At 39.4% G+C, this 25794-nt stretch overlaps 2 protein-coding genes across 6 annotated transcripts in view; both read right to left on the bottom strand.

The window, feature by feature from the left end:
* Positions 1-14435, bottom strand: part of tprb (translocated promoter region b, nuclear basket protein) — a 28488-nt gene extending 14053 nt beyond the window's left edge. For all 5 annotated transcript variants that reach the window (XM_086115292.1, XM_086115294.1, XM_086115295.1 and 2 more), the window contains exons 1-28: positions 14262-14435; positions 13845-13949; positions 13686-13759; positions 13419-13515; positions 13047-13150; positions 12506-12670; positions 12327-12419; positions 11781-11861; positions 11590-11677; positions 11319-11459; positions 11087-11190; positions 10631-10828; positions 9731-9838; positions 9414-9640; positions 8598-8761; positions 8302-8444; positions 6907-7055; positions 5215-5377; positions 5005-5139; positions 4786-4926; positions 4405-4573; positions 3985-4151; positions 3681-3833; positions 3452-3568; positions 3081-3284; positions 2777-2964; positions 489-636; positions 52-189 (exon numbers count right to left, since the gene is read on the bottom strand). In XM_086115292.1, coding sequence (XP_085971418.1) covers positions 52-189; positions 489-636; positions 2777-2964; positions 3081-3284; positions 3452-3568; positions 3681-3833; positions 3985-4151; positions 4405-4573; positions 4786-4926; positions 5005-5139; positions 5215-5377; positions 6907-7055; positions 8302-8444; positions 8598-8761; positions 9414-9640; positions 9731-9838; positions 10631-10828; positions 11087-11190; positions 11319-11459; positions 11590-11677; positions 11781-11861; positions 12327-12419; positions 12506-12670; positions 13047-13150; positions 13419-13515; positions 13686-13759; positions 13845-13949; positions 14262-14412 — 3915 coding nt within the window. In that variant the 5' untranslated portion in view covers positions 14413-14435. The remainder of the gene's footprint in view (positions 1-51; positions 190-488; positions 637-2776; positions 2965-3080; positions 3285-3451; positions 3569-3680; positions 3834-3984; positions 4152-4404; positions 4574-4785; positions 4927-5004; positions 5140-5214; positions 5378-6906; positions 7056-8301; positions 8445-8597; positions 8762-9413; positions 9641-9730; positions 9839-10630; positions 10829-11086; positions 11191-11318; positions 11460-11589; positions 11678-11780; positions 11862-12326; positions 12420-12505; positions 12671-13046; positions 13151-13418; positions 13516-13685; positions 13760-13844; positions 13950-14261) is intronic.
* Positions 14436-18700: 4265 nt separating this feature from the next.
* Positions 18701-24489, bottom strand: pdcb (phosducin b). Its single transcript, XM_086115367.1, has 4 exons — positions 24341-24489; positions 23258-23304; positions 22383-22531; positions 18701-19874 (listed from the first exon to the last, which is right to left on the bottom strand). The coding sequence occupies exons 2-4, from the start codon at positions 23298-23300 to the stop codon at positions 19359-19361; spliced, it is 708 nt and encodes a 235-aa protein (XP_085971493.1). The 5' UTR covers positions 23301-23304; positions 24341-24489; the 3' UTR covers positions 18701-19358.
* Between the last annotated feature and the right edge of the window lie 1305 nt (positions 24490-25794).

Here is a 25794-nt window from a genome sequence, read left to right as displayed (position 1 = left end):
AACATGCGCATGCACACACGCACATTCCCACACACACACACCACAATTTACCTTAGCTTGGGTTTGCTGCAGCTCTTTCTCCAAATTATCCTTCTCCTCTCGCAGCATCTTGTTTGTGTCCATTAGGATGCTCATAGTTTCTGTCTTTTTCATTAGCTCATCATGCTGGGCCAGCGTCTTTGCCGTTACCTGATTTTCAAGTATTTAAAATTGTTGTCACAAACTATAGTTTAAGTCAATTGGTATGCTTGTGTTTCGTTAATTAACTTCATAAAGTCAAAGTGCATGTCACAAAATGTTCGTCAATATCATAGGTTAGGACATGCTCATTAAATAGTATGATCAAATGTGTCTGAACTTTTGGCTCGTGCTATATGTTGGGCAATAAAATGTCAAGGGGGGGGGGGCATGTTCCCACATACTTAGGTTTACCTTGTTGAAAATAAACATGACTATTAACTGAGGGTTCATTCAGTCTACAAACCTACCTGCATCCTTTGTCGAGCAGCACTCAAACTGTCCTGAACCTCTTTTAGCTCCTGTTCCAAGTGTTCAACCCTTAAACGGTAACGCAAACTCTCCCCTTGAGCAAACTCAAAACGAGACTCTGCGATCTCCTTTTCACGACGCACAAACCTATGACACATAATGGGAAAAAGTTTGTAATTGGATAGTACTCCTGCAGTACACTTTCATATTATTCAAATCAGCTTATCATGTGGCCTAGATGAAACAATTATCTTGCATGTGCTTTTTGAAACATTGATGTAGAAAGAAACTGTCACGGGGGGTATAGAGCATTATGTCCATGGATACTTCAACAATTAAAGCAATAACATTTCCTCAAGTCACTAAAGCTAACACCCAACTAGAGGTAGGTATTAAAATTAATCGATTAATTGACAAGTAATCAATTATCAAATTAATCAATAGCTATTTTTAATAATCAAGTGTTTTGAGCTATTGTTCATTTTAAAGTGTCCAAATCCTCTATTTTCAGCCTCTTAATAATAATTATTCTCTGATTTCTGTAGTCTTTCATGAAAGAGGACTCATGTCTTTTGTATTTAATCAAAATTACTTTGGAAACAATTAATTAACCAGTTTCAAAAAGGTTAGTTAATACATTAATCCCTCTCCTGTGATACTGCTTATTTGTTATTGTTTTTAAAATCACTAACCAATACTAAATAAACAATAATTGGTTTATAATCGGGGGGAAAAGATTTTATATTATGCTTTAATGCAAATTAAAATTTGAAAGGTACCCATCCCTACAGAGCAGTGATAATTTTACAGTTTACCGGCAGTGAGTCCCAGGGACTCGCTGATCAGAAAAGTGTGAGTCCCATTATGCATTTAGAGAGTTCCAAATTTTGAATTTTGAAATGGTCTACTCATTCAATTGCATATGATAATAACACAAACAACAACATATACATACAATTATAAACAAATGCTGCAAAAATGTAAATAATTCAGTAGCAGGCCTGAGGATTTCGGAAATTCACGGGAACCGTTTTTCGGCTCCATCGGATTACCCAATGGGAAACCACGGTAACTAATTTTGGGTTCCGTAAACGTTCATCATGGGAACCCATTTTTCTATTTTGACTGATATTCATAATCAAGAATTCTGAAACTCAAAAGAATAATGTTTCAAGGGTACATGTTTGAAAACTGCATTAACAATGAACATTATATCAGCAGCTGTGTACTGGTTTATTCAAAAAAATAAATGGACCAAAAACTGGTGTTTGGACGATTCATACGAAAAATCTGACTGGCATTCCCATTTCTTAAATGTCGTAATTAGTAGACCTTTGTGAGTTTTTTTCGCCGCCATCTCAAACTTTCATCCGCGCGATTCCTCAGTTTGCGGACTAAAATACGCACGGAAGCTAGTCCCCCACCATTACCCCCTCCCTCATACATTCCCTTGTTTCACCGTCTTCATTGTTTATGTCTTGTGACCTGTTGTAACTGTCATATGCTTGTGCAGGGTTTTTTTGCCTCACTCAAATTATCCTCAAAATGAGGGTAGTTCGAGCGTGTTTTTTTTTTCTCCCCCTCTCCCTCCCTTGTGGTTTCTTTCTGACTTTCGGGTTGAGTGAACGCTGGCGCGTTTTGGCTGCCGCTGCTCAACCCGTATTGTTTTGTGTTTTTTGTTATTGTAAAGTGTCCTTGGGTGTCTTGAAAGGCGCTTATAAATAAAATGTATTATTGTAAAATACCAACCCGCATACGCACATAACTTTATCTGTTGCGTCCCCCCCCCAACACTGAAAACAAAACAAAACAAAAGTAAATTAGAAGAAACACATTCACACACCACACCACACCACAAACACACATACAGGCACAGTGAAATCGCATTGATCACACAGGAGAGATTTGATCAGTCCAGTACAGTCAACTCGTGTGCGGTGACTTTTAGGGTTAAACTATTTTTCAGTACCGTTAAAATGACGCCACGGAAACGACACGCTTCCGGTAACGATTGTTAGAGTGAAATCTTCAGGCCTGGCGTAGTTTTTCTTTCTTTCTTTTTTGACTGAGAAATTTCCTTGCGTCCCAAAAACGCACATTATTTGGAACTGTGCGTCCCGTGGGAAAATTCTGCGTCTAGGACGCAGGACGCAGAGGTAATAAGATGGCTGCATAGGAAACCAAATTTAAACAAATAATTCAGGAGGAGTGGAAATTAGGTCAGTGATACACTATAAAATAAGAGTTAATGGGCAACACTATTTTTTCCAAGATGAACATGTGCTACCTGAGAATCTCAAGGACTTGTTCTTGAGATTTGCCTTCTTCAGTCAGGGAGGTGTTAAGTGGACTCTCATTTGTAGCACGCTGCAAATTCTCAGCCATCTTGCTACTCATTGTTTGAATCTGTTCATGCAAGAGACCGTTCTGCCTCTGCAACTCTTCAAAGCGACTTTCTATCTTGGACATTTCCTCCTGTGAGATGACAAAATGGAATGAAATACAATAGATTTAACCAGCATGCACATGAAATAGTACCCACACATAATCCAGTGTGGCCTTCTACGAAAATGTTCCATTTAAAAGCCAACCTTAAGGATGTTTTCCTGCTCCCCCCAGGAGATCCTGGCTTCCATTAGCTCAGCACTGGCTCGTTGGGCTCTCTCCTCCAGCTGATGCCTGCGCTCAACTGCTTGCAGCGCCTGAGCCTTAGCATCCTGCATAGCCTTCACATCTGCAGCATGCAGCGTCATCTCCTGCTCATACTTGTCTTGTGCTTCAGCTGCCAGTTTAGCCTTAAAATTTTGAAAGAAAACTAATTTCAGAATACCGGTATATGAAAAATACCCGCTATGCTATGCTGAGGGGAATATACAATGGGGGGAAAAAAAAGACATCTGCAGGTAACTAGCTATCAGTGACGGGGTGAAATTTATGGCCAATTAACGTGGTGGCTATTTACCTGCTCTTGGGTGTCTTGTAAAGCCTGCAGCTGCTGGGATTCGGCAGCTGACAAACGTTGTAGTGCCATGTGGTGTTCTGCCTGGGCACTGCTCAGATTCCTTTTGAGCGCATCCATCTAATAAGGTTTGGATGAAAATATTTTTTTTTCTCCTTTTCTTCAAACCCATTTCAGGGTCGATGCATTAAAAATGTACAGCTAAGAAAAGTATAAAAAGAAAATTGACGACCTGCTTATTCAAGGAGTCCATAGCCTGCTTATTTTGTTCTTCCATATTCTGTTTCTCTCTCTCGGCATCCAGAAGCTTCTCCTCAAGCCTGCGGTGTTCCTCATCAGCCTCCTTCACACGAGTTTCAATGGAGGCACGAGCTTGCTCCGTGACCTAAACATTAGAAACATGATCCAAAAAGAAAATCTCAACGTTTTAAAAACAAGGTTGGGACTCGTGTAAATGAATATCAGACTGCCCTTTTATATAAAGTTAACACGATGTGTGCATACAGTAGTTGTATTTCCTTAGAAGAGTACATCACCTGTTTCTCTTTGTCCAGGGATTCCTCCAGACTCTGAGCCATGGCTCGGTACTGTTCCATACTGGAAGTGGTTGCTTTAAGGCTCTCTGCCAGCTGCTCTGCCCGTGTTTCAGCCTGCAGCAAACGACCCTGAAGATCCTCACGCTCTTGATTTGAAACTTGCAAGCCTGAGAGAAGGAGCAATTGAACAACATTATTTAAACAGGACCCTTAAGTGGGCCTGTTATAACAACATTGACTCGAAGTAATAACTAGATGCACTTAAAGATCGCCAAGTAAACTTTTAGGCTATTTCCAACTAAATCCAATTTTCTTGGATTTAGTTGTAATATCAAGTAGAATGATAATGGTCAGAATAACCACTCCTTGGCGCAACTCATTGTATACAGTATGTATGCGTACATGTTTCTTTGTTCCAACCTCTAGTTTTGGGTGTGGAGGGGGAGCCCAGGATGTGACGTTGTTCGATGCTACCTTGCTGCACCCTGAGGGAGTCGAGTTCTACCTCGGCAGTATTCAGGAGCTCTTTAGTCTTCTGGTGTAAAGCCACTTGTGTCTCCAATTGCCGTTTTGCTTCCATTACTTGGATCTTAGCAGAGGAAGGAGAAATATTATACGGATATTCTTTTTCTGCCTTCACTTGTTCAGTGTTACGATTGTACGGGCTGTGGAAGGAAAACGGCTCAATGAGGTCTCTATTGATTTAAATTGACAACGGTTGACAGGTTAAGTCCCATCAATTGGATGTAAATAAAAATGTGGTGGCCAACAAGAGACAAAGAGCTCAAATTCATTTCCTACTTCTTGATTTCTGCTCAGCAAATACCGCTGTTCCACCTCATGCTCCAACCTCTTCTGTAGCTGAGAGATCTCTCGCTCTTGCTTCTCAATCTGGCTGTCAAGGCGCTGACGTGTGTCAGCATCTGAACGCTCAAGCGTCGCCTATAAAACACTCATGTTGGGAACCAATAGTTTTGTGTGCATGGCATTGAGGGAGTTAGTCAAGATAATTAAATTGACCTGAATAGCCTGAAGGTTGGTCATCAAAAGGCTCTGACTCTGTTGTTGACTCACGATCATATCCTTCTCTTGAGTCAACCTTGACTCAACCAGTTTCAACATGTCTCTCTCTTTACGCAGACCCTCAGAAAGACCCTAAAAAGAAAGATGCATACAGTTAAAATATTTTACAAATGTCCGCAGCAGCAGTTTAGGTTTTTCAAAAAATACCTCTGCTAGTGTGAGTTTTTCCTGTGCAGCTCGTAGATCCTCAGATAATGTGTTGATGGTCTGCTCGTGTTTCTGTGAGGCTGAGGCCAATTTCTGCTTCTTCTCTCTGATGGAAGCAATCTCTTTCCTGTAGCCCTCAACATTATCCTGCAACATTTCATACCTGCCATTGTTGAAAGAAAGCTTTTTACTCCGAATGAAATATTAAAAACGCAAAAATCCAACTTCCACATTACATAAATGTCGGAAAAACACGTTACAATTTGGTTCATGCCAGATATTCAGAAGACCATTTCGTTTTGTTCTCAAAGAGCACTTTGGATTCTTCTGGATTAAGCTACCAATAATTAAAAAATAATTACTACAAATATCATAAAAATAATTTAATATATGATAAATGAGCTGAATGTCAAATTCCAATTTTAAAGCCATGAAGATGGTAGAATTAGGAATTTGACCTACATGTGTTGATCACAATACAATGCCAAGCATAACTTTGCTGGCTATACATGATAACGTTAGGACAAGGCTGTGTGCGCATACTTATATAGAGCTGTAGATACTGTTGCAACAGTTTGATCATTTATTCTGTTTTAGATTCAATATTTGAAATAATCTATGAATTTTTTTGTACTGTATATTGGAATGAACCAGAATCACAGAATGGTTTGTTCCCCCCTAACACACAAGGATTTTTTGGATATGATTTTTTTATGTTTACGGTTTTTTTTTTTTAATGTTTAGCAGGACCCCCCATACACACACACACACAAATACACACACACACACACACACAAATACACACAAACAGTACATACATAGAGACAGAGAGATAGAGAGAGAGAGAGATTGTGTGTGTGTCTGTGTCAATGTGCATTGACAAAAATGACCAAGTTCTTCTATGTAGGTGCCAATGGTTGCCGAGTGTTTCCGAAGACGACCGGGGAGGGGAGCATTGTAAGGTTGCAATGTTGGCAAGGAAATACTTTATTTGGAAAATACTTCCTACCATCTGGGGAATAATATATACACTATTAAAAAGAGGAAGAAAAGAAGGGGGAAAATGTTCCCAAGCATACAAACAAAATTGAAGTAAAAACATTGTTGCCTTTGATTCGCCGGAAGATGACTGGGAAGTACTTTTTTTTTTTGGCAAAAGAGTTTATGTCGCACACACAGATTTTTTTCCATATCACCTTGAGGGCTCCATATAAACAGTCTGACGATGCAGGGCTGAGATTGCCACCACCATTCGAGTGATCCGAGTGAGGGAGGACAACCTTTGTTTTTTTTTTTTTTATTGGCCGATGTTTTCTTGGCCGTCAGTCAGAGAGAGGGCTTCTTTGATTCTTTGACATGCTGCCACATCAGATTGCGGAGTTTGCGGTGTCTGCTTCCCCAACCCACATGAAGATTTTTGCTCGAAAATGTTGAAAACAATTATTTAAGATTGACGTCCGAATTGGTTTTGGATCCAATTTTGAGGAAACATCCAGACTTCACACACATCACACACAAGTAATCTTCTAAAACAATCTCATAAGACATAATGTCAGCCGTTTGACATCCTAGATCGGGAAGGGGCAAAATCTGGGCAAGATCGCCAGTCTTTGCGTGTACCTGATTTAAGAGGTTCCACAGTAATTCAAAGGTATAGTACATTAATGGTCCTGCTTTGAAGATAGAACAGACCTCTTGGAAGTAAACTCCAACTGTGTTGCCATCTTGGCATTCTGGGAGCGAAGATCTGAAACCTGCTGCAGGAATTTGTCATTCTGCTCGGTCAGTGCCTTGTCACTCTCCAATCGTTCTTTCTTATAGGAGGAAAACACCTCCTGCAGCTGCAAAGGCAAGAATATATGTCTTATTTCAACTTGTAAAAAAAGGTTTAATTTAGCTTAGGAGTATTTGGTCAACAGCTGTACATGTCTACAAAACAATCACGTAATATTTTGCCACGTTTCTGTGATGAGACCAAATCTGTGTTAAGACTGATTTCACTCATTTCAATTAATTTAAACAAAGTAAACATGTATGGTACAAATTACAGTGCAGGAGTAGATGTATATCATAAGTACCTGACAAAAATCAGAAAAACAGGGACATAATTTCCCTCTGTAGTTGATCCATTATAAGATTCACCGTGTTGCAAGAGAGTGAATGCTGTAGTTTCTTTTCCTTGGCTATTCAATATGCTTGTGCCAATCAGAATTTCTAATTTCTACTTTATTACACGTACCCACACAGAGGTAACATGGCATCCTACAGTGGGCCCTCAGGTACTCGCGGGTTGATAATTCACCTATTCATGGATTTTTTTTTCAATATTTGATATTTTTCCATTTTTTCAATTTATTGTGAGTTCTATATAAAATATGTATTTTTGTAAATACATGAAGAAAAAATGCCAGAAAATTGCCATGAATTTCCTGTAATTATATCGGGATAAAAAATTACCTGTATCGCGATACAATTTTTTTTGTCCAGATGGCACAACTCTACCAACATGAAAACATGACAGAAGTCACCGGAAGCTGTACAGTGTTGAAGATAGCCGGTTTGGCGTGACAGTTGGATTTCAAGAGCAACCGACCTCTACATAACTATTACCTATCATTTCATTGTGAGGAAAGTGATAAGTAAGTTACTTTCTCAACATATCGTCATATGCACGGTTCTGTAATTTGAAAGGATATTACAATTTCCAAGAGGAAATAAATATTTAAGTTAACATGCACTTTATTTTTCAGTGTTTTGCACAACACTAATAATTTTTACTCTGTACTATATATGCTCATATGTTGCATGCAAATTTGTATTTTGCTAAAAAATGTATGACATGGTGGAGTTAAATCTTTCAAAACCAACCAAACAAAAATAATACAACATACTCCTATTTGCAAATTTTGACTTCTTGATCAATATTGGAGCATTTTAATTGATAAGATGACAAATCAAATTGCAACCTGAAGAATCGAACTCAAATGGAATCGCAACTTAAAGAATCCAAATCAAATCGAATTGTGAGGTTTTTAATGACAACCCCTATCTCTGTACATTAACATTACAAAAGCAACGTTGACATACCTGTCGCAAGGCTGCCTTGGCCTCCAATGCTTCAGCAGTGTCGGTTGCCATGGATACGAGTGTAGTGGGTGTCCCAGTGGTGGGTGTGGCTGCAGGTGAACGGCGAGGGGTGGACGTAAGTGTGAACTCCTCAGATGATGTCCCTTAAACAGAAAATTGAGCTATACAGTATAGGAACACTAACATTACATTAGATTCAACATTTTTTTTTGTGTGGAAGAAGATTATATTCAATGTCTAACTTTTTTGTCATGCACAATTGACAGCTTCTTCATGCTTTACATTGTTAGTAATACCTTGCTGAGGGAAGCTGACTCCCGTTGCCTGAGCCAACAGCACACGGTACATGTCTCTTTGCCTCATAATGGTCTCTGCCATCTTTACGTGTTGGCTGCGTTGCTCCCTCAGAGACTCCACCTCAGCCAAGGTAGTCTCCAAACTCTGCTCCACTTCAACTCGCCTGTGAAAGCTCATGCTGATTAGCCCAATTCTTCATCATATCATCCAGGTTGGATTTACCATACACTGTTAAACGAACATGATTTCTTTTTTTGTGATCCAAGTGGTAGAATTCAGACATGTCTACAGATATCAATAATGGCAGCATAAACTGAAGGGGAAATGCATGAAATCTCATGTCCTCCGGTCAAAAAACATAGCCCATCAAATATAATGTAGATATTGAAGTGCACAGACCATTGATTAAGGATACTGTATTTTGTGGTCAGTGGAGTAATTCCAAGGTTACCGAGTTTAAACTAAAGGCAGATAGAGCGGGCTAACTATACGTACCACTTATCTATCCCTCCATCCATTTTCTAATTTCCTTATCCTCACAAGGGTCATACCACTAATGTAGTATTGATATTTTTACTATTATTTATATGTATTATTGTTTGCTTGCTGATACCTGATGTTATTTCAGAACGAGTGGTTTGCATTAGTAAATGGAAATATGGGTCATGTGAATGTTGAACACTCGTCACTTGAAAAATATGTTTGAATAATAAATTGCATAGAGGAAGTTGAAATTGGACACTTAAGATATGCACTATAATTCCAGCCAAAGAAACATCAACAGCGTTGTCATAAAATAAATTATATTAACATACTTGTAATCAGAGGCTTCCAACTCCTCTTTCTCTTGGGCGTCACTAAGATCCCTGAGGGCCACCAGAAGACGCTGATTCTGCTTCTGGAGCTCTTCCACACTTCGGAAGGTCACGAGGTGTTGACTAATCACTTCTGAGGTACTGCTAACATCCGCAGAACTCAACTCCTCCTCACTAAACACGTGGTTTCCTCGGGCCTCCTCCAGCTCAATAAGGAGCACGCGCACCTAAAAAAGAATCACGGGTCAGATTTTCCTGATTTTAAAACCAGGCAATGCCAACTTTTTTTTTTTTTTTTTTAAATCAGAATAACCTACCTGCTGAGCCATGTCTGCAAGCTGCAATTCAAATCTTTTATTGTCCCTTTCTACAACAGAGGAACGCTTGTTGGCTTCATCAGCTTCATTCTGTAGGCGGTGCACCTCCTGAAACACACAAAGGAGCAAACATTGAAAGCTGCTGACTAAACGACAATGGAAAATGCTGTCAACAATAGATTAGGATGAACAGTAAAACCTGCCAGACAAAACACGGCAAAAATAAAAGAGGTAAAACAAAAATCCAATGATTTAAAGTACTAAATGAAAATTAGGGTGCGTACACCTCATCAAGTTCAAATTCAATGACCACTCACAATAACTTAAGCTTCCTTACACATTAAAGCTATGGCATTTTAAATATTTTACATAAAGTAATTTTAAATAAGTGCGAAAGAGATAGCATACTGCAGTAGAGAATGACAAGGAAAATATGCTATTTGTCTTGAAGTAGACCTTGCTTCCTTGGCACAGCTGATATAAAACAGTCGAATGTACACGTGACTAATTTATAAATGAGGATTTATGATTTTTGGACAGTGTAAAAAAAAACAAAAAAACAAATGTTCATATGAAAGGTCAGCAATCAGTTGAAATGAGTCTTTATTTTATAATGTACCAAATATTCTGTATTTCATTTAAAACTTAAATATATTGTGGATAGTATATAAGAATACAACGCTGTTATTTACCCAAAGTATTTCAAAAAAGGACATTTTATAGACCTTTAATTTTTATACCTTGATATTACGAAATTTTTGCTGATGATTATCATATCGTCTGAATAATATATCAGCCCTAGTCTATAAGTACATATATAACGGTCAAGTGCCTGTCAATTACACTGAACCAAACTTAAGTATCTGAAACAATTTCAAACGCATGCATACGACCACATACCTTTACAGCCTGCTCCAGTTTGGCTGAAAGACTGGTTATAGATTTCTGCATGCGCTCATGCTCATCCCTCTGCCGTTTCAGAATGGGAGCCTTTGCCTCCACTTCTTGTACTATGTCATCGAGATACTTGTTGACACGCTTGTTCTCCAGGCGCTCCAACTGCAACTGCTCCTGGCTTTCTACATATGCAGTATATAACTGCAAAAAACACCAGTAATAAGTCACAAAACACAATAAATAAGAATACAAGTCAAAATACCCCACAGTGAGCACAAAAAAAATAAAAATCAAATTTAAATTCTGTGCCAGTTAGGAATAAATATGAGCTTTAGCATAGTGTCGTTTGACCGAGGCAATAACTTGCATGCTACTTCAATGCATCACAAGTAAAATCATGCAAGCTCCACGAGGGTTTTTAAAAATACTAATTTTAGAATTTGATTGAATTTCACACACTTCAGTGAGCTTCATTTCAGGTTTAATCTTTGACACAGCAGCGGCTGTCGGTGACACCGTTGTCATTTGCGCCTCAGTATGCACAGATGTTGTGCCAACTGGACCTGGGCACACAAAATAGATAAAAAGGCAGACAATGAACGAATAAGAAAAGAAAAATGAATTAAATAAATAAATAACAACCATGACACATTGACGTACTGCAATCAAGGGAACAACAGAACCGAATTACCTCTTAGTTTAGAATAGGAAAGGAGCTCATTGGCATTGTCCAATTCCTTCTCAAGCGCTTGGATCCTCTCCTTCAGCTCCTCAACAGTCTGACCCGAAGCAGCATTGGCTATTTGCAAATTCTCCTCAAGAGCTTTGTTTGCTGCAGCCAAAGGAGGAAACAGAGCACCAAAATTGAATATTAACGGGGCATTGACAAGAGAATCAAAACCGGACAGTCAAGAGTCTTCCTTCATGGACAATTGTGACAAAATTGAGTTGTCATCTCATACCCTCCCCTGCCTCTTGCAGAAGTTTATGCAGCTCCTCGATGGCTCGACTCAGCTCTTCACCCTTGGCCTCAGAATCAGCTGCTGCTACCTGCAGCGATATTAACACATTAGCATCTACTGAGCTTCAATCTGAACCAATCAAGTACCAAATGTTGATGTCTTGTTGGAATACATTCTCTCATAAAATATACCTTGTATAAATTGGAGAGCTTAATGTTGGCATTCAGCTCATTTCTGAACTTTTCCTCTGTAGTGGTCTGCTGCTCCTTCGCCTTAAATAAATGAACATTGTAAAATTAATTCCCGTATTTTTGCCAACCGCCAAAAGAAAGTCAACACAATTTAGCATGCTAAGTAAGGTGGTGGTAATGCACCACAAGTGTTTGCTAAAAGCCAAAAAGATGTTGATAGAATTATTGCATATTATTGTATGGCTAACCTTAACACAGTAGAAGAAATGAAAAAGTAGTCATATTAATTGTGCACTCTGATTAACCGAACGGTACATTTGAACGCTCTGAATTTCCGAATGGTCCAAGTGAAGTAGTGCCCATTCCAAGCATATTTATCAAAGTGCCCACAATTACGGAACAGGGATTTTGGGTGCGAACCTGAGATCGTCTGTTTCTGTAAAATACATTTACCCCCAAAATGTGACTTATACTCCAGAAAATACAGCAATTTGTTTTCCACAACAGCAAGAAGAAAATGAAAATCATCAAGTAGGTTGCACATACTTCTTTCAGTTTGTGGATGAGGTCGTCATTCTGTTTTTGGTGGTTTTCATTTAATGTTTTCAGACTGGCCACTTGTTCCTGGACCCTGTTCAACTACAAAATACATGGACCATAAACTAATTAAATCCGCAAACATAATGTTATCACAGTTACTGTATCAATGAAGGAAAGTAACATACCTCATCTATTTTATTCTCCAGGCTGCATTTCAGGTCAAGGATTTCTTTACCCTTCTGTCGGGACAAGCTCAAAAGTTCTTCGCTCTTGGCCTTCAACTCTGCATTCAACCAAGATGTTTGCCCATCCAGGAGCTCTTTTTCTTGTTCCATACGCTTCTCCTTGTACTAGAATGTCAAACCATCACAAGTTCATGTTACTTTACTGTTTGCGCATTGAATTATACAATTTTACACTAAAATAATTAGGATCCAACCAATATGTTTTTTTTAGGCTGATGCCAATTCTGATATTTGGCAAAAAATAATTCTGAAAAGGCAATTAATCGGTTGATCATTAGCAAAAATATAAACATGAAATGTATATTCTGTGGACAGAAGAAACCAAAGTTGAGTTTAGAAGGAACACACAAGACTGTGTGCAGAGGAAAAAAAAGAACAGCACACCAACGTCAAAAGCCAATTAATCGGCCTGGCCCTAACATACAGTGTAGTGAATGAAATCTGTTTTGTGGGTGAATACACAAATATACTATTAACTCACTTTGATGTTGACTTCCGCTCCTTCAAGTTCGTCTAACCTCAGCTGCTGAGACATTTTGGAGGCACTGACCTCCACCAACTTATCATTCAGTTGCCTCAAGTCATCTAGTGGGACAAGAAAAAAAAAGTGTTTTGTTTTGGGTTCATTTCAGGGAGGGGGGGGGGACCAACAAAAAAAAATAGACCCGGGGATAAATTGTAGTTAAAAAGCAGATAGATTGGACAGATTCCGTCTTACCTGTAACCTTAATACGGACAAATGGTATTAAAAAATTAAAAGAAGACACATGTGAATCGGGAATTTCTCCATTGCGAGACTAATAAAAGTTTTCTTATCTTATCTTATCTTATTGATGGATGAAGGTGCCTGTACCATTTAAATGCTCCACTTCCAAGTTTCTCCTCTCAAGTGTCCGCACAAGTTCAAGCTTTTGTGTCTCCAGTTCTTCCTTGGCGTTTGACAGCCTCGTCTAAAATTGAGTGAATAAATATGCTGATCAAACTGTTAAAACAAACCATACATATCTATGTCGGGGAGTGAACCGAGACAATCTCAATGACTTGGTTATCTTCAGTGAGCAAACAAATCAACCGACTAACTCACAAAGTGAATGAACAACTTAAAAGTAATCTACGTTACCTGTTCTGAAAATGACTTCTCTTGAACAAGTTCATACTGATGGTTCTTCTCACGGGCACTTTTTAGCTCAACCGCTTTACAATAAGGCAAGATCACATACATAGTTAGCACGAAGGATCAAGAGACGTGATAAATTGGGATCGCAAAGTTCACTGTTACCGATTTTCTCCAACTCCTCTTGCAGTGTACTGTGTTCTTGTGTCTGTCTCAGAAAGTCTTCTTGACACTGAGACAGCTGTTTCACCTTGTCAAAGAAATGTTGTTCTGCGAGAGAAATGGGAATCGCAAGAACGGTGACATATTGTTTACGTTATTGCTTGTTATGCAACTTAGCTAAACATTAGCATTGCTAACGGACTTATTTAAAACAGAATGCAATATGAAAACTGAAAATAAACAGCTACGGCAGTTGTGAAATAGAATGCGCTATATTCAACTGCATGAGCTAGCTTGAAGTGAAATTAAAACAGACTTGTCCACTATAGCGACGAACTATTTACCAACTGCGTGCATGGTGAGCAGACCCGAACATTTTACGAGCACCATTCGCTAGCGAAATATCGGCACATATCTTACCACAGTCAACTCTGAATTGTTCCCGCTGGGATTTGAGGGTATCGATTTCGTAATGCTGATCCGATATAATCTTCTCGAGTTTGTTTAGTGTCCCTTTTGACAATTTAGACAGCTCGGAACTATCCAAGTCTTGCAATAAGAGTGCCGCCATTTTTCCGAGGGTGAGAGGCGGCGCAGGCGCAGAGCTGCAATTTGATGTCGTAAACGCCTGGTGGATTGTGGGAGAGGATGTAATTTTACGACAGGCAAAACCCGTCACTGATAATAACAAATTGTTGAAATTGTTGAAATTAAAACGCAAAAAAAAAAATGTTTAAGATGGTTTCCTCGACCCATCGGAACCACGTTGAATTCAAATTCTGCCTTCTGTGTGGTTCGGCGTTTTCATTTCATAGACGGCGATCACCAGCAGATGGTACTAAACTGAAAGTAAAGGAGAGTTGTATTGTTCAGTTAGTGCTGTATGCTCAGCGGTATATTTGGGGTGGGGGGCGTTGTTTAAAAAAAACAACGTAGTTATAATAATTCTACAAATTCCAGTTGATTTTTTAGACATTATTAGCGATGTCTGGACATTTAATTTGATTGAACAAATGGTGTCTGGTTCCTCCGCTGACACCTACCAGGGCGTTGCTATATTGTTGACCAGAAAGGTATGTTTTCAGAGAAGTTATTTATTGAATTCTCCAAAATAAATTGATACAATTGACAATGCAATGTAATGTCATTTTCCTGATTAAAAACAAAACAAAACATGTAGTTATTGAGTCAAAAACGAGCCCTCCTCGCTAGACCCTACCTTCAAGTATGCTGCTGGAAATTCAGGGGATTCATGTAGTCAATTTAAATCTCAATGAATACATTTATAAAAAACTCTCTTCTGTCAAGACAAATTGCTTGCCATCCCTCCATTCATCCATCCATCCATCCATTTTCCGATCCGCTTTATCCTCACAAAGGTTGCAGGGGGTGCTGGAGCCTATCCCAGCCGTCTTCGGGCAGTTGGCGGGGGACCCCCTGAACCTGTTGCCAGCCAATCGCAGGGCACGCAGAGACGAATAACCATCCGCGCTCACACTCACACCTAGGGACAATTATGAGTGTTCAATCAGCCTGCCATGCATGTTTTTGGAATGTGGGTGGGAACAGGAGTACCCTGAGAAAACCCACGCAAGCACAGGGAGAACATGTAAACTCCATACTGGAAGGCCGGATCAGGAATTAAACACTGCACCTCTGCGCTGTGAGGCTGACGTGCGAGCCAGTCAACCCCCACAAATTGCTTGCCTTCTCACTGAAATACTGTATATCTTGTAAAGAAGATGTTTATTTGTGTCATCATTCATTCGAATAAAAATGTGAACTTGAGAAGAATAATGGAAGAAGTTTGTCTTGAGGCAGACATTTTTAAAACTCATCAGTACACCTGGTTACCATCATGTGCACCAAATGTATTTTGGAGAGTCTGAGCAGCACAAACTTTATAAAGATATAATTTAAAGTGTTGACAGAAACCAAGATACTTGGTGACACAAGCTGTCCCCCATTGAGTGATTTATGTTGACAGTGGCATTCCATTGACATGAATGGCACTGTACAGGTAATAATAATAATACATTTTATTTGAAAGCGCTTTTCATCACACTCAAAGACACTTTACAAGAGCTTAAAACACAGGATAAAAATGTGCATTTAAAACAAGCATACATAATTTACAAAAGCACATTTAGATGAACAAAAAGCAAAATGGGTAAAAGAGATTAAAAGGTATTAAAAGCATTGCGGGACAGATGAGTACAAATGGGAGTAACAGCCTTGTGGGACAAACACAGGTAAGATCAGCCTAAGGGTGAATGTGAGGTTGTTGCAGCTCGAGCACTACGTGTGGTGTTGCAGAAAAAAATCCACTTAAAAATAGTTATCAGCACCAACTGCCGAACCATCATAGTATTGTATTGCACCACTGATCACTTTACCTCTGCTCAATGACTCTGCACATTGTCCCACAGCTGTCATTGGGTGGTACTACTACACAATATTACCCTTACATTATGGAAATTCTTTTGAGACTTAAATGTCAGGTCTTTGTTTATTGTAGTTGCTTGTTCTTGCAATACTAGTATAACCTAATTCCTTGTATGTTTTACATACATGGCCAATAAAGAGGCTTCTGATTTTGACAAAACATGGACCAGAAGGAAAGAGTGGCTGTGAGATGCATTGCTCCCCAAGTGCCCCATGCGACTATTCACTCATTAATTGACATCGGCAGTTATTGGTGCATGCTGTCACACAAGAGACACCGCAGTTTCACTTTTTCCAATACACACGTGTTTTATCACACATGTATGACACATGCTGTTGTTCAAGAGGCTAATGTGCAGTATTTCATGAATATGCGTGAGATTATTTAGTCTTTTTGACCGGCCAGCAAAGTAAGTGAACAGGCTATTGAGTGGAGGTTTGAGTGCTGAGCTGCTGTTGTGTTGCATTTGTTCTCATGACCTATCTGTCCCTCATTTAGATGAGTACTGGCTGAAGTTTAACATTTCTTTTTCTTGAAGAGCAAATGTATTTATTGGAGCTTATCAGTGGACAATCACTTTAGCACATCTAAAATGAACTTTAAAGTGATAACTGTTGACATTTTGATTCATGATGAAAGCCAGTAAACACAGTTATGTAATATCCTTCACACCATTGCCCATATTTGGTGAGTGTGAGTGACCGGCAAGAGTGGGCTATATCGCACACGGTGACGTTTTTTATGTGGGTGAATTAGAGCGTATCAGCTGGGCTCTCAAAAGTCCAAACACAAAAGGCAAAAATATGCTTTAATTGGTGACTCTGTATAATCAACTGGGAAAGTATAATAATGTCAGATATGGGGGTAGGGACATGTGACCAATGGAGGGGCAAACATTTAGGCACCCATTAAGTGGACAGGATAATGAGTCAACCCATAATGTTTTTGTTAACCCCCCCCCCCCCCCCCCCCCCCAAAGCAAAACAGTATGTTACCTCTCCGAATTTATGATTCATTCTTGACCTTGACCTGTGTGTGTGTGTGTGTGTGTGTGTGTGTGTGTGTGTGTGTGTGTGTATAAATAGGGGATATTTTCAATCAATTCTTGAATTACTTGATTGTGACATCCTGCACTGGATTATCTTTTTTACGTGCTTTATTCTTATCGGGGTCATGCCAGGACCTGGAGTCTTTGCCTGCAGGCATATGAAGAAATTTGATGATCACCAGTCAGTCAGAGGGCAAGTGTTAATTGGACATTGAGTGGGAATTGTGTTTCACAACACAAGCAACAAATTCAGCTATGTGAATCACTGCCCTCCTAATAAAATGGCAGCATGTCACTGATGATATGTCATAGTATCAGATCAACAAATATTGTTTAACTTCCGATTATTGGAGATTTCAAAGATAACTTTGGATGGCACACCTGCAATTTCTCGTTTGATGAGTCTGCCACTTGCTTTATTTACTGTATGTGGAAGAGGTTACTCGGTTTCGGATATTGGTTGATTATATTATTGATATTGATCTTGACCTTTGAAGTCAAGATGGCGCCCAAGTAGGCAGCCGTCGGCAAGTGCTCTCATGAGCCTTGCTTTTTTTGTTGTTTTTGTGTTTGTTTTGTCACTTTGTGTTTGTTGTTACGTCGTGTGGACCTGATGTGGACTTTTTTCAGCATTTTTTTGGCCATGACATTCATCAAGGAGGAGACTCTGTGCTTGGTGGTTGAGCCTTCTCGGCAGCATGGGTATACCAGCACTGTTTTTGACTGGGAGGAATGTCGGCGCCATTTGACTGTCGTTGCTGGACAGTCCCGGGGCGCTTGTGTCTTGCGCCTGTAATGGGCAGCATTTTTCACAGCCCCGCTTTGTTCAGTGGGGGGATCGGTGCTGTTGAACGGTCTGCGGCTGGATGGATGTAAGGCTTGAGGAGCCGACGATGAGAAGAAAGGAGCGTTGGAACTGGGAGTCGCGGCTTGGAGTTTGAAGCGGATTACGTGGGACAGGAGAAGTGAACACTGATTACACCCTGATTAGTCAACAATCGCAGGGCACATTTGAACAAACAACCATTTGCACCGAGGGACAATTGACAGTCTTCAATTGACCTAAAATGCCAGTTTTTGGAATAGGAAGACAGAGTACCCATAGAGAGTGAATGCAGAACCACTCAGCAGGGAGGCAGAACTGCTAACCACTGCCTCACGGTGTGGCATTATTAAAACTTACTGAGGACAACTGCAAGAACCTAATCACTTAAAAACGTAAATGCCTGCACTCATTATGTTTACCATGTTCCTGGACATAAAAATGGACATTTTGCAATATTTTCTGCACATAGTGCCCCAATAGATAAATTTAAAAGATTTAGATTTTCAGATGGATGTGATTAGAGTAAACAAACCAAGACAAACATTTCATGCTGTTTTATTCTTTAAAATTATGGGCAAATTATAATTCTGACCATGTATACTGTACTGTAATCATCAACAAAATATGATCCTTATGCAAATCATTTTGCACTTTTACTAAATATTGTACTGTATGCACAAAATACTGTATGTTAAAATAGATGCACGTCTCATTTACCTGAATACGATTACAACATCCACACTTCTTTGGTAAATTTACTAAAAACAGCCCTTTGGTTAACTATCAAAACAAATTGAATGGCCGTAGTATAAATTCAGGAGTCATTAATCAATCCAGTCAAGTGCTAAAAGACTTTCAATGCTTGCATTATGCACTTTGCCATTAATTGTAATATGTAAAATATTCTAAGAGTGCAAAACAAAAGACTACCTTTTTGGTTAAAGTTATATGAACACAAATTGAGTTTGGGTGTTGGTACTATTATAATTTAAATCCAGTCTAATGAAGTCAAACCAGATTTGAGGGCAACATGCCAGAGAAACCTTTGGTAATGAGACGTTAACAGCCTTCGCAGAGAACTCTTCTCAAACACAGATTTTAGTCATTTTAGGATTTTCTAATAACGCTCATGAACTTTACATACAACCACCCAAACAAGTGATTTTTTTTTTCCCCTCGGCAATCGCGAAGAATAATTTACTCCACATCATTCTCCTCTTCATCATCCATCATAGGCATCTCTTTCTCTGGCAGCAAACCGTAGCTGTTGAGGAAGACCTCGACATCTGTAGCAAAGAACTCCTCATTTAAGTGCTGTGTGCAGGCCAAGAAGTTCCCCAGCAGTTCACCTGCCTTGTAGACCAAAAGCGTAGGCAACACCTCATCTGAGAATCTCTCAGCAGCACCTGAGGAAACTGCATCAATCCGGCAGAACTTAACAGTGGGATACTCTGTGGCCAGACAGTTGAGGCAGTTGTTGAGCTCTTCACAGCCTTTGACTCCAATCTTGTAGATGTGGACTACCACCACTGTGCTGTGATGTTCCTTCTCGATGACTTCAAGGAACGCCTCCCCGCTGTCCAAGTCGTGCACGCCTTCAAACTTTGGCCCAAAGCTAAGCTTGTCATGCATCTCTTGCATGCACCGCTTTCTGTATTTCTTGAGACAGCCCTCATCCTCCTCCTTGAGCATTTCATACTCTTGTACACTCATCTGAAAATAAATTCAAATGTATTTTTAGATTAGCTCTGAATGATCAGTGGCATTTTGCATGTAAAAATGACCACAACTAGGAACACTAGAATAGAATTTTCAAATATACAGTATATGGTGAGTTATATACATTCTCTCTCTCTCTCTCTCTCTCTTTCCCTCTCTCTCTCTCTCTCTCTCTCTCTCTCTCTCTCTCTCTCTCTCTCTCTCTCTCTCTCTCTCTCTATATATATATATATATGAAAATAGGACATTTAGATGACATGATGGCATTAGTAGATGGATGCACTGGTGAGTTCCTCAACTCAAACAATTCATTAAAACAAAAATTAACAACAATGGTGGGTACACCACAACAAAAAATGTCAACATCTCAATAATTCGTCCTGTGCCCTTGAGCATCAATTACAGCTAAACAACGACATTTCATGCTGTTCACAAGTCGACTTATTGTCTACTGAGGCACAGCATCCCACTCTTCTTGAAGGGTAGCCCCCAGATCATTGAGGTTCTGGGGTGCAGCGTTTCGAGCTTCTACATGGCGACTCAGCTGATTCTACAGGTTTTCAATAGGATTCAAGTCTGGTGAAAGTGCAGGACATTCCATTTGAGGTACATCAGTCTCCAACAGCCCTTCCCTGAGGATGCAACCTCGATGAAATGGAGCATTGTCGTTGATGAAGATGAAATAAGGCTGATGCTGTTCATTTAGGGGCACAATCACTGGATTAAAAAAATTATTCGCATAGTATGGTCACAAGTGTAGGGCAGTCCTGTACCGACTGGATACACCTGCCCACTGATTCCTCGTCCAGCGTAAATGCTCCCTGGCCCATGTAGAACGATGACGCCCGGTGGTATGGTGGAGGTACCCTTGCAGGTTATCTATTTCTCATTTCCCATAAACGTGCTTGGAGCTGAGTGGCATTCATCATCTGGTTTCTCAGGGCATTGTTCACAATGCAGCAGTCATCAGCATGCGATGTGACCAAAGGACATCCACTTCTACATCTTTCTGTGACTCTTCCAGTCACTCGGTATCTCTGTTGCAACCTCCTGATGACACTCTGTGACACTCTAAGCTCAGGGGCCACTTGCGTCTTTGAACGTGCTGTTTGAAGCATGACAATGGCAAGGTACTGTTGATCCATTATTAGGTGCCATCTGGCACTCATTATGTCAAAATGTGAACAGCATGATGAGGACGACTGTGTAAACACCAACTTGAATTGAACCTGGACATTCATTGGTTGAGTCAAGAATCAAATGCCTGTTGTGTAATTTTCCTTTAAGCTCCTCCTCAATGGAGAACAGCAACTTGTGCAAAAAGTACGAAAACATTTAACAGCTGGACATGTGCATTCAAAAGCTTGAAGAAGGTCACATTAAGTTCACCTGTAAGGGTTTGAATACTTGTCCTGAAATCTCACCCAAAAGCCAAATATACCGTATTAGCCCGAATATAAGACGGTGTTTTTTGCATTGAAATAAGACTGAAAAAGTGGGGGTCGTCTTATATTCGGGGTCTAGACGTTATACCAATTTACGACGCTAGATGGCGCCACATATCATTGAAGCGAATGCTGAACTTGACTCCCCAGGCCAAAGCGAACCCCTGCCACGAAGAATAAAAATAAAAATAACGGTAGCACGAAGAAGAAAAATAAAAAATAGCTGTACGAAAGAAAACAGAAGAAAATAATAGAAGAGATAACAGAAAATGGAGAAAAGTAGCGACAGTCTGGAGAAAAGTGGGTCGAAGATTGGCCAGGTTAACCAGCAGCTGTGGAAAAGTTATGATGTAATTTACATTTCAAAAACCAGAAGTCATTCATTTACGAATGTGAGTGCATTTTAGTTTACGTATTTAAATGTTCAGGTATTAAGATTTGAATGAGGCAAAATAACATGCTTTTTCTCTCAAATATCTTGTTATAATCATTTGTTTCAGATGTACTGTAATTATTTTCTGTATAAAAAATAATTTGGTGTTCAAAAAGTCTTTTTTCAAACTTGAGTCTTGAAAAAGAGGGGGTCGTCTTATAATCAGGGCCGTCCTATATTCGGGCCAATACGGTACTTAACTTTTTGTGACTAGTGTGCATTTATATAAAACTACATTATTGATGACTTTGTACATTTACGATACTGCCTACACAGAAGAGAACACATAGCCATTTTACTACAGGTACACCGTTGAAGCTTTTTTGATCACAGTACCATCTGCTGGAACTGGCAGGAAGTTACCTGATCTACCTTTGTGCGTAGCCTCGTGTCTGTTTGACTCACACATGAGTTCAATTGCTTATGATAGATAAATTATTAGCTCTTTAATTTTGTTTAACTACAGTCTTCCTGTCTACGTGTTAGTTTCTTGCCCAACAAATAAGTGACATTTATTGTTGAAATTACAAATATGGACAGCCCTGAGGTTGGATTTTTCACACGTTTGGCATTAAAAATGACAAACCTCAGAGTCTTTGAAAACTCTTCAAATCAAATATATACCTTGCGGTTAAGATTTGCCCGAGAGTCGTCCTTTTTCCGATGAGGGGATGACATCTGTCTGAGCAGTTCCCGTTTTGCAGGTGGAAGGTTTTCCTGCTCCATGCTCTCCAATTTAAACCTCCTCCAGTCATTGATAACACCCTTGGGACCTTTTGAAATATTGACAAATAGTAGTTAGTTAGACTTCTGCATCAATATCAAAATGTACTAACATGAGAAATCGGTTTTCTGTCTTATATAGAAATGGTGAAGTGGGGTGCTAACTGGATAAGACTGGATAAGAAAAAAAAAGATTATTGCTCTGCTCAGGTGTTATCCACACATTACCTGTCAAGAATCTCTGTTTACATTATCGGTACTTACCATGGAAAGTGTTCAGAGGACTGACACACACTGTCACATTCATTTTCAATCGTACTTGACACACAATATTTGAGTGATGGCCATGCGAAGCCCCCATCCATCCACCCATCCATTTTCTGAGCCACTTATCCTCACAAGGATCACGGATGTACCTATCCCAGCTATCTTCGGGCAGGAGGCGTGGTACATCCTGAACTGGTTGCTAGCCAATCGCAGGGCACACAGAGACAAACAACCATTCACGCTCACAACCACATCTAGGGGCACTTTAGAGTGTTCCATTAACCTGCCATGCATATTTTTGGAATGTGGGAGGAAACAGGACTACCTGAAAAAAAAAACCACGCAGGCACTGGGAGAACATGCAAACTCTAGACAGGAAGGCCGGAGCCCGGAATCAAACCTTGGACCTCTGCACTGTGAGCCGGATATGCTAACCAGTCAAACACCGTGCCTTCTATGCAGCCCCTTAAGTTTTAAAACTAAAATGGTTTCAACACTGATTCACTCACCCGTGTGGGTTGCTGTTTCTTCCAGGTCAATCTGCTCACACATGGTTCTGTGTAAAGTTGCAGAATTGGAATAAATTATGGGGAAATGGGATGATGGTTGGAAGAATAATAGCTACCAACAGGTTTTACATGCAAGACCATATGGCATTCGTGATTGGATAGTTTTGAAAATCTAGAGTGGTTAACGAAGTGATTCCCATGATATTTCATTAAATTAATGCTGTCTGAGAGGATTAGTTGACTGCAGTGGGTCTCTCTGTGGCTTTGTTAGTCCTTTTAGACATTGTTCTTTTCAAAAGAATATATCGTACGTTCAATCACTTTTTCAAATGAATAAGAACAATATATGCAGACATTTTGCTTGAATAGTGAACAATACATTTAAGTCATCCCATTGTTACACAGTTTACTACTACCGGTATGTTATATACAGGTATGAAACCTAATTTCAATTTCGCCAAAGTTACAAGCTTTCTTACAGTATATCTTTGTATCGAAATGGTGGACCTTGGATTTTCACGTCCCCGTTTGACCAGTAGATTGATTTGCTCAATTAAAACCTCACTGGATCAAATTGTCATGAGCCAATGTTTCAATTAGTATCGCCTTCTTTTTTGGGGGCAGCCGTAAAGCTGATCTGGGCTGATGGTCTTTGTCACTGGGGGAGATTTGTCTTGATTAGTTCTTCCTATAACACGTGTTCAAGACATGGGTGAATGTTTCATTGTTTAATTTCAGGACGCACATGTGTGTGTGTGTGAGTTCTTTCGGGAAAGAGGGTCCCATGACACAGTAGCGAAATAAGTTGCTCTTTGTTTTTAGATTTTGTTGTAGACTGTACTTTTGAACTCATTTCACATAATTTCTTGGTTATTCAAATCTCTCTGTATGATACTCAAGTGAAATCAACTCTAAATTTAAAATATAAAGTAGTTGAATAAATAAGTGGAAAAGAGCAATAATGCTTTTCAGAATAAAAGTGAAAAAAGTAAACGGATAGCCTACTTGATAATACATCTACAATAAACGTCATGAACAATGTAACAATGTACTTAAGTGGAATTTGAAATATTTTTTTCTTACCTTACACAACAATGTCCTGAAGCTGTGCACGAAGTAACCTCACAATGGTCTGCGCTCAATTTACTTCACACAATTGTCTGTTGCTTCTTGGTGTGTGATTTTGCGTGCATGCGTAGGTTCTATCCAGCCAATGAGCAGGGTCTAATGGAGATTTTAAAAAAGACGCTGTCGACCTAACGGAAATAGATCCTAAGAGGATTTAACTTCAGGAATAAGAAGCCTCTACTTGATACAGGCCCAACTCCCCGAGAGAGAGAGAGACTCTCAGAACAAGTCACAACAGTTCACTGAAGGAAGATCTAAATCTTGAAATTTTCAAATGAATGTTTTGTTTGTTATTCAGTGAAGTGTCTCCCAGGCATTCCACCATTCACACAAAATCAACACATGATGGAAATATCTTACAAAACATCAAGTACCTCTGGCTAGGGATGCTTCATCACATGACTTACCAACACAGAAATCACACTGTTGTCCCTGTGCTGTTTCTAATGCTTTTGACTCGATTATTCGACGGCTCACATTACGATGCAGGACAGTGCTGCGCCAGACTATAACTCACATCTTTAAATGGATAGCTCTCAGACAGTGTCATTTAAAAGCGAATAAACACACATTTTAGCTTTGCCAAGTTGGACTATTTGATATTTGATTGCATGTGTTGTCAAAATGATGTGGGCGGTTGGAATTGTTTGACTCCTGTGTGTCGTCTTTCTGTCCCTTTGTGTCCTGCATTTATTGGCTTAAAGGATTAGCAGACTTTTTAAATTCAAGCACACAGAGGAGCGGTGCACGTCAGGTGGGGTTTTCGTCATCTCATACTCTCACTAAGCGCTCAATGCTTAAAATGGAATACTGTACTGCAGTTTATTTAGCAGGGTATGACACAAGACCTGACAGTCGTGAATAAGCCTGACTCTTTCTTTGGATCAGTCTCCCTACACCAATAAAACTTACTCTTTACAAGATATTTGTATAGATGGATGTTTTTTTGTTCTTTTTTAATCCCAATTGTAAATGTGACTGTCTCTTTTGATCATAGATCAATGAACCACCTCTTTAATGTTGCTACTGTATTATTATTTTTTCTTTATATTACACTAGAGGTCAGCACTTGACCTCTGTGTGTCAGAGCTGAGGATATTTGTCCTATTTTTTTAAAGACATGCAGCAATTTCTTAGTATCTATCTATCTATCTATCTATCTATCTATCTATCTATCTATCTATCTATCTATCTATCTATCTATCTATCTATCTATCTATCTATCTATCTATCTATCTATCTATCTATCTATCTATCTATCTATCTATCTATCTAGTCCCAGTGTTGGTGAATATTTTTTTTTCATCTTAAAGACTGTCATTCACCATGAGGTGTTCACAAGTCTCAAGTTTAACATAGTCCAAGCACCCATGATACAAATTTAGTACAAAATCTGTTTATCCTTATAC

The sequence above is a fragment of the Hippocampus guttulatus genome, chromosome 7 (assembly GCF_054856545.1).
Source record: "Hippocampus guttulatus isolate MCC_2025c chromosome 7, RoL_Hgut_1.0, whole genome shotgun sequence".
Taxonomy (NCBI): Eukaryota; Metazoa; Chordata; class Actinopteri; order Syngnathiformes; family Syngnathidae; genus Hippocampus; species Hippocampus guttulatus.
This window is presented reverse-complemented; position numbering and strand designations above follow the sequence as displayed.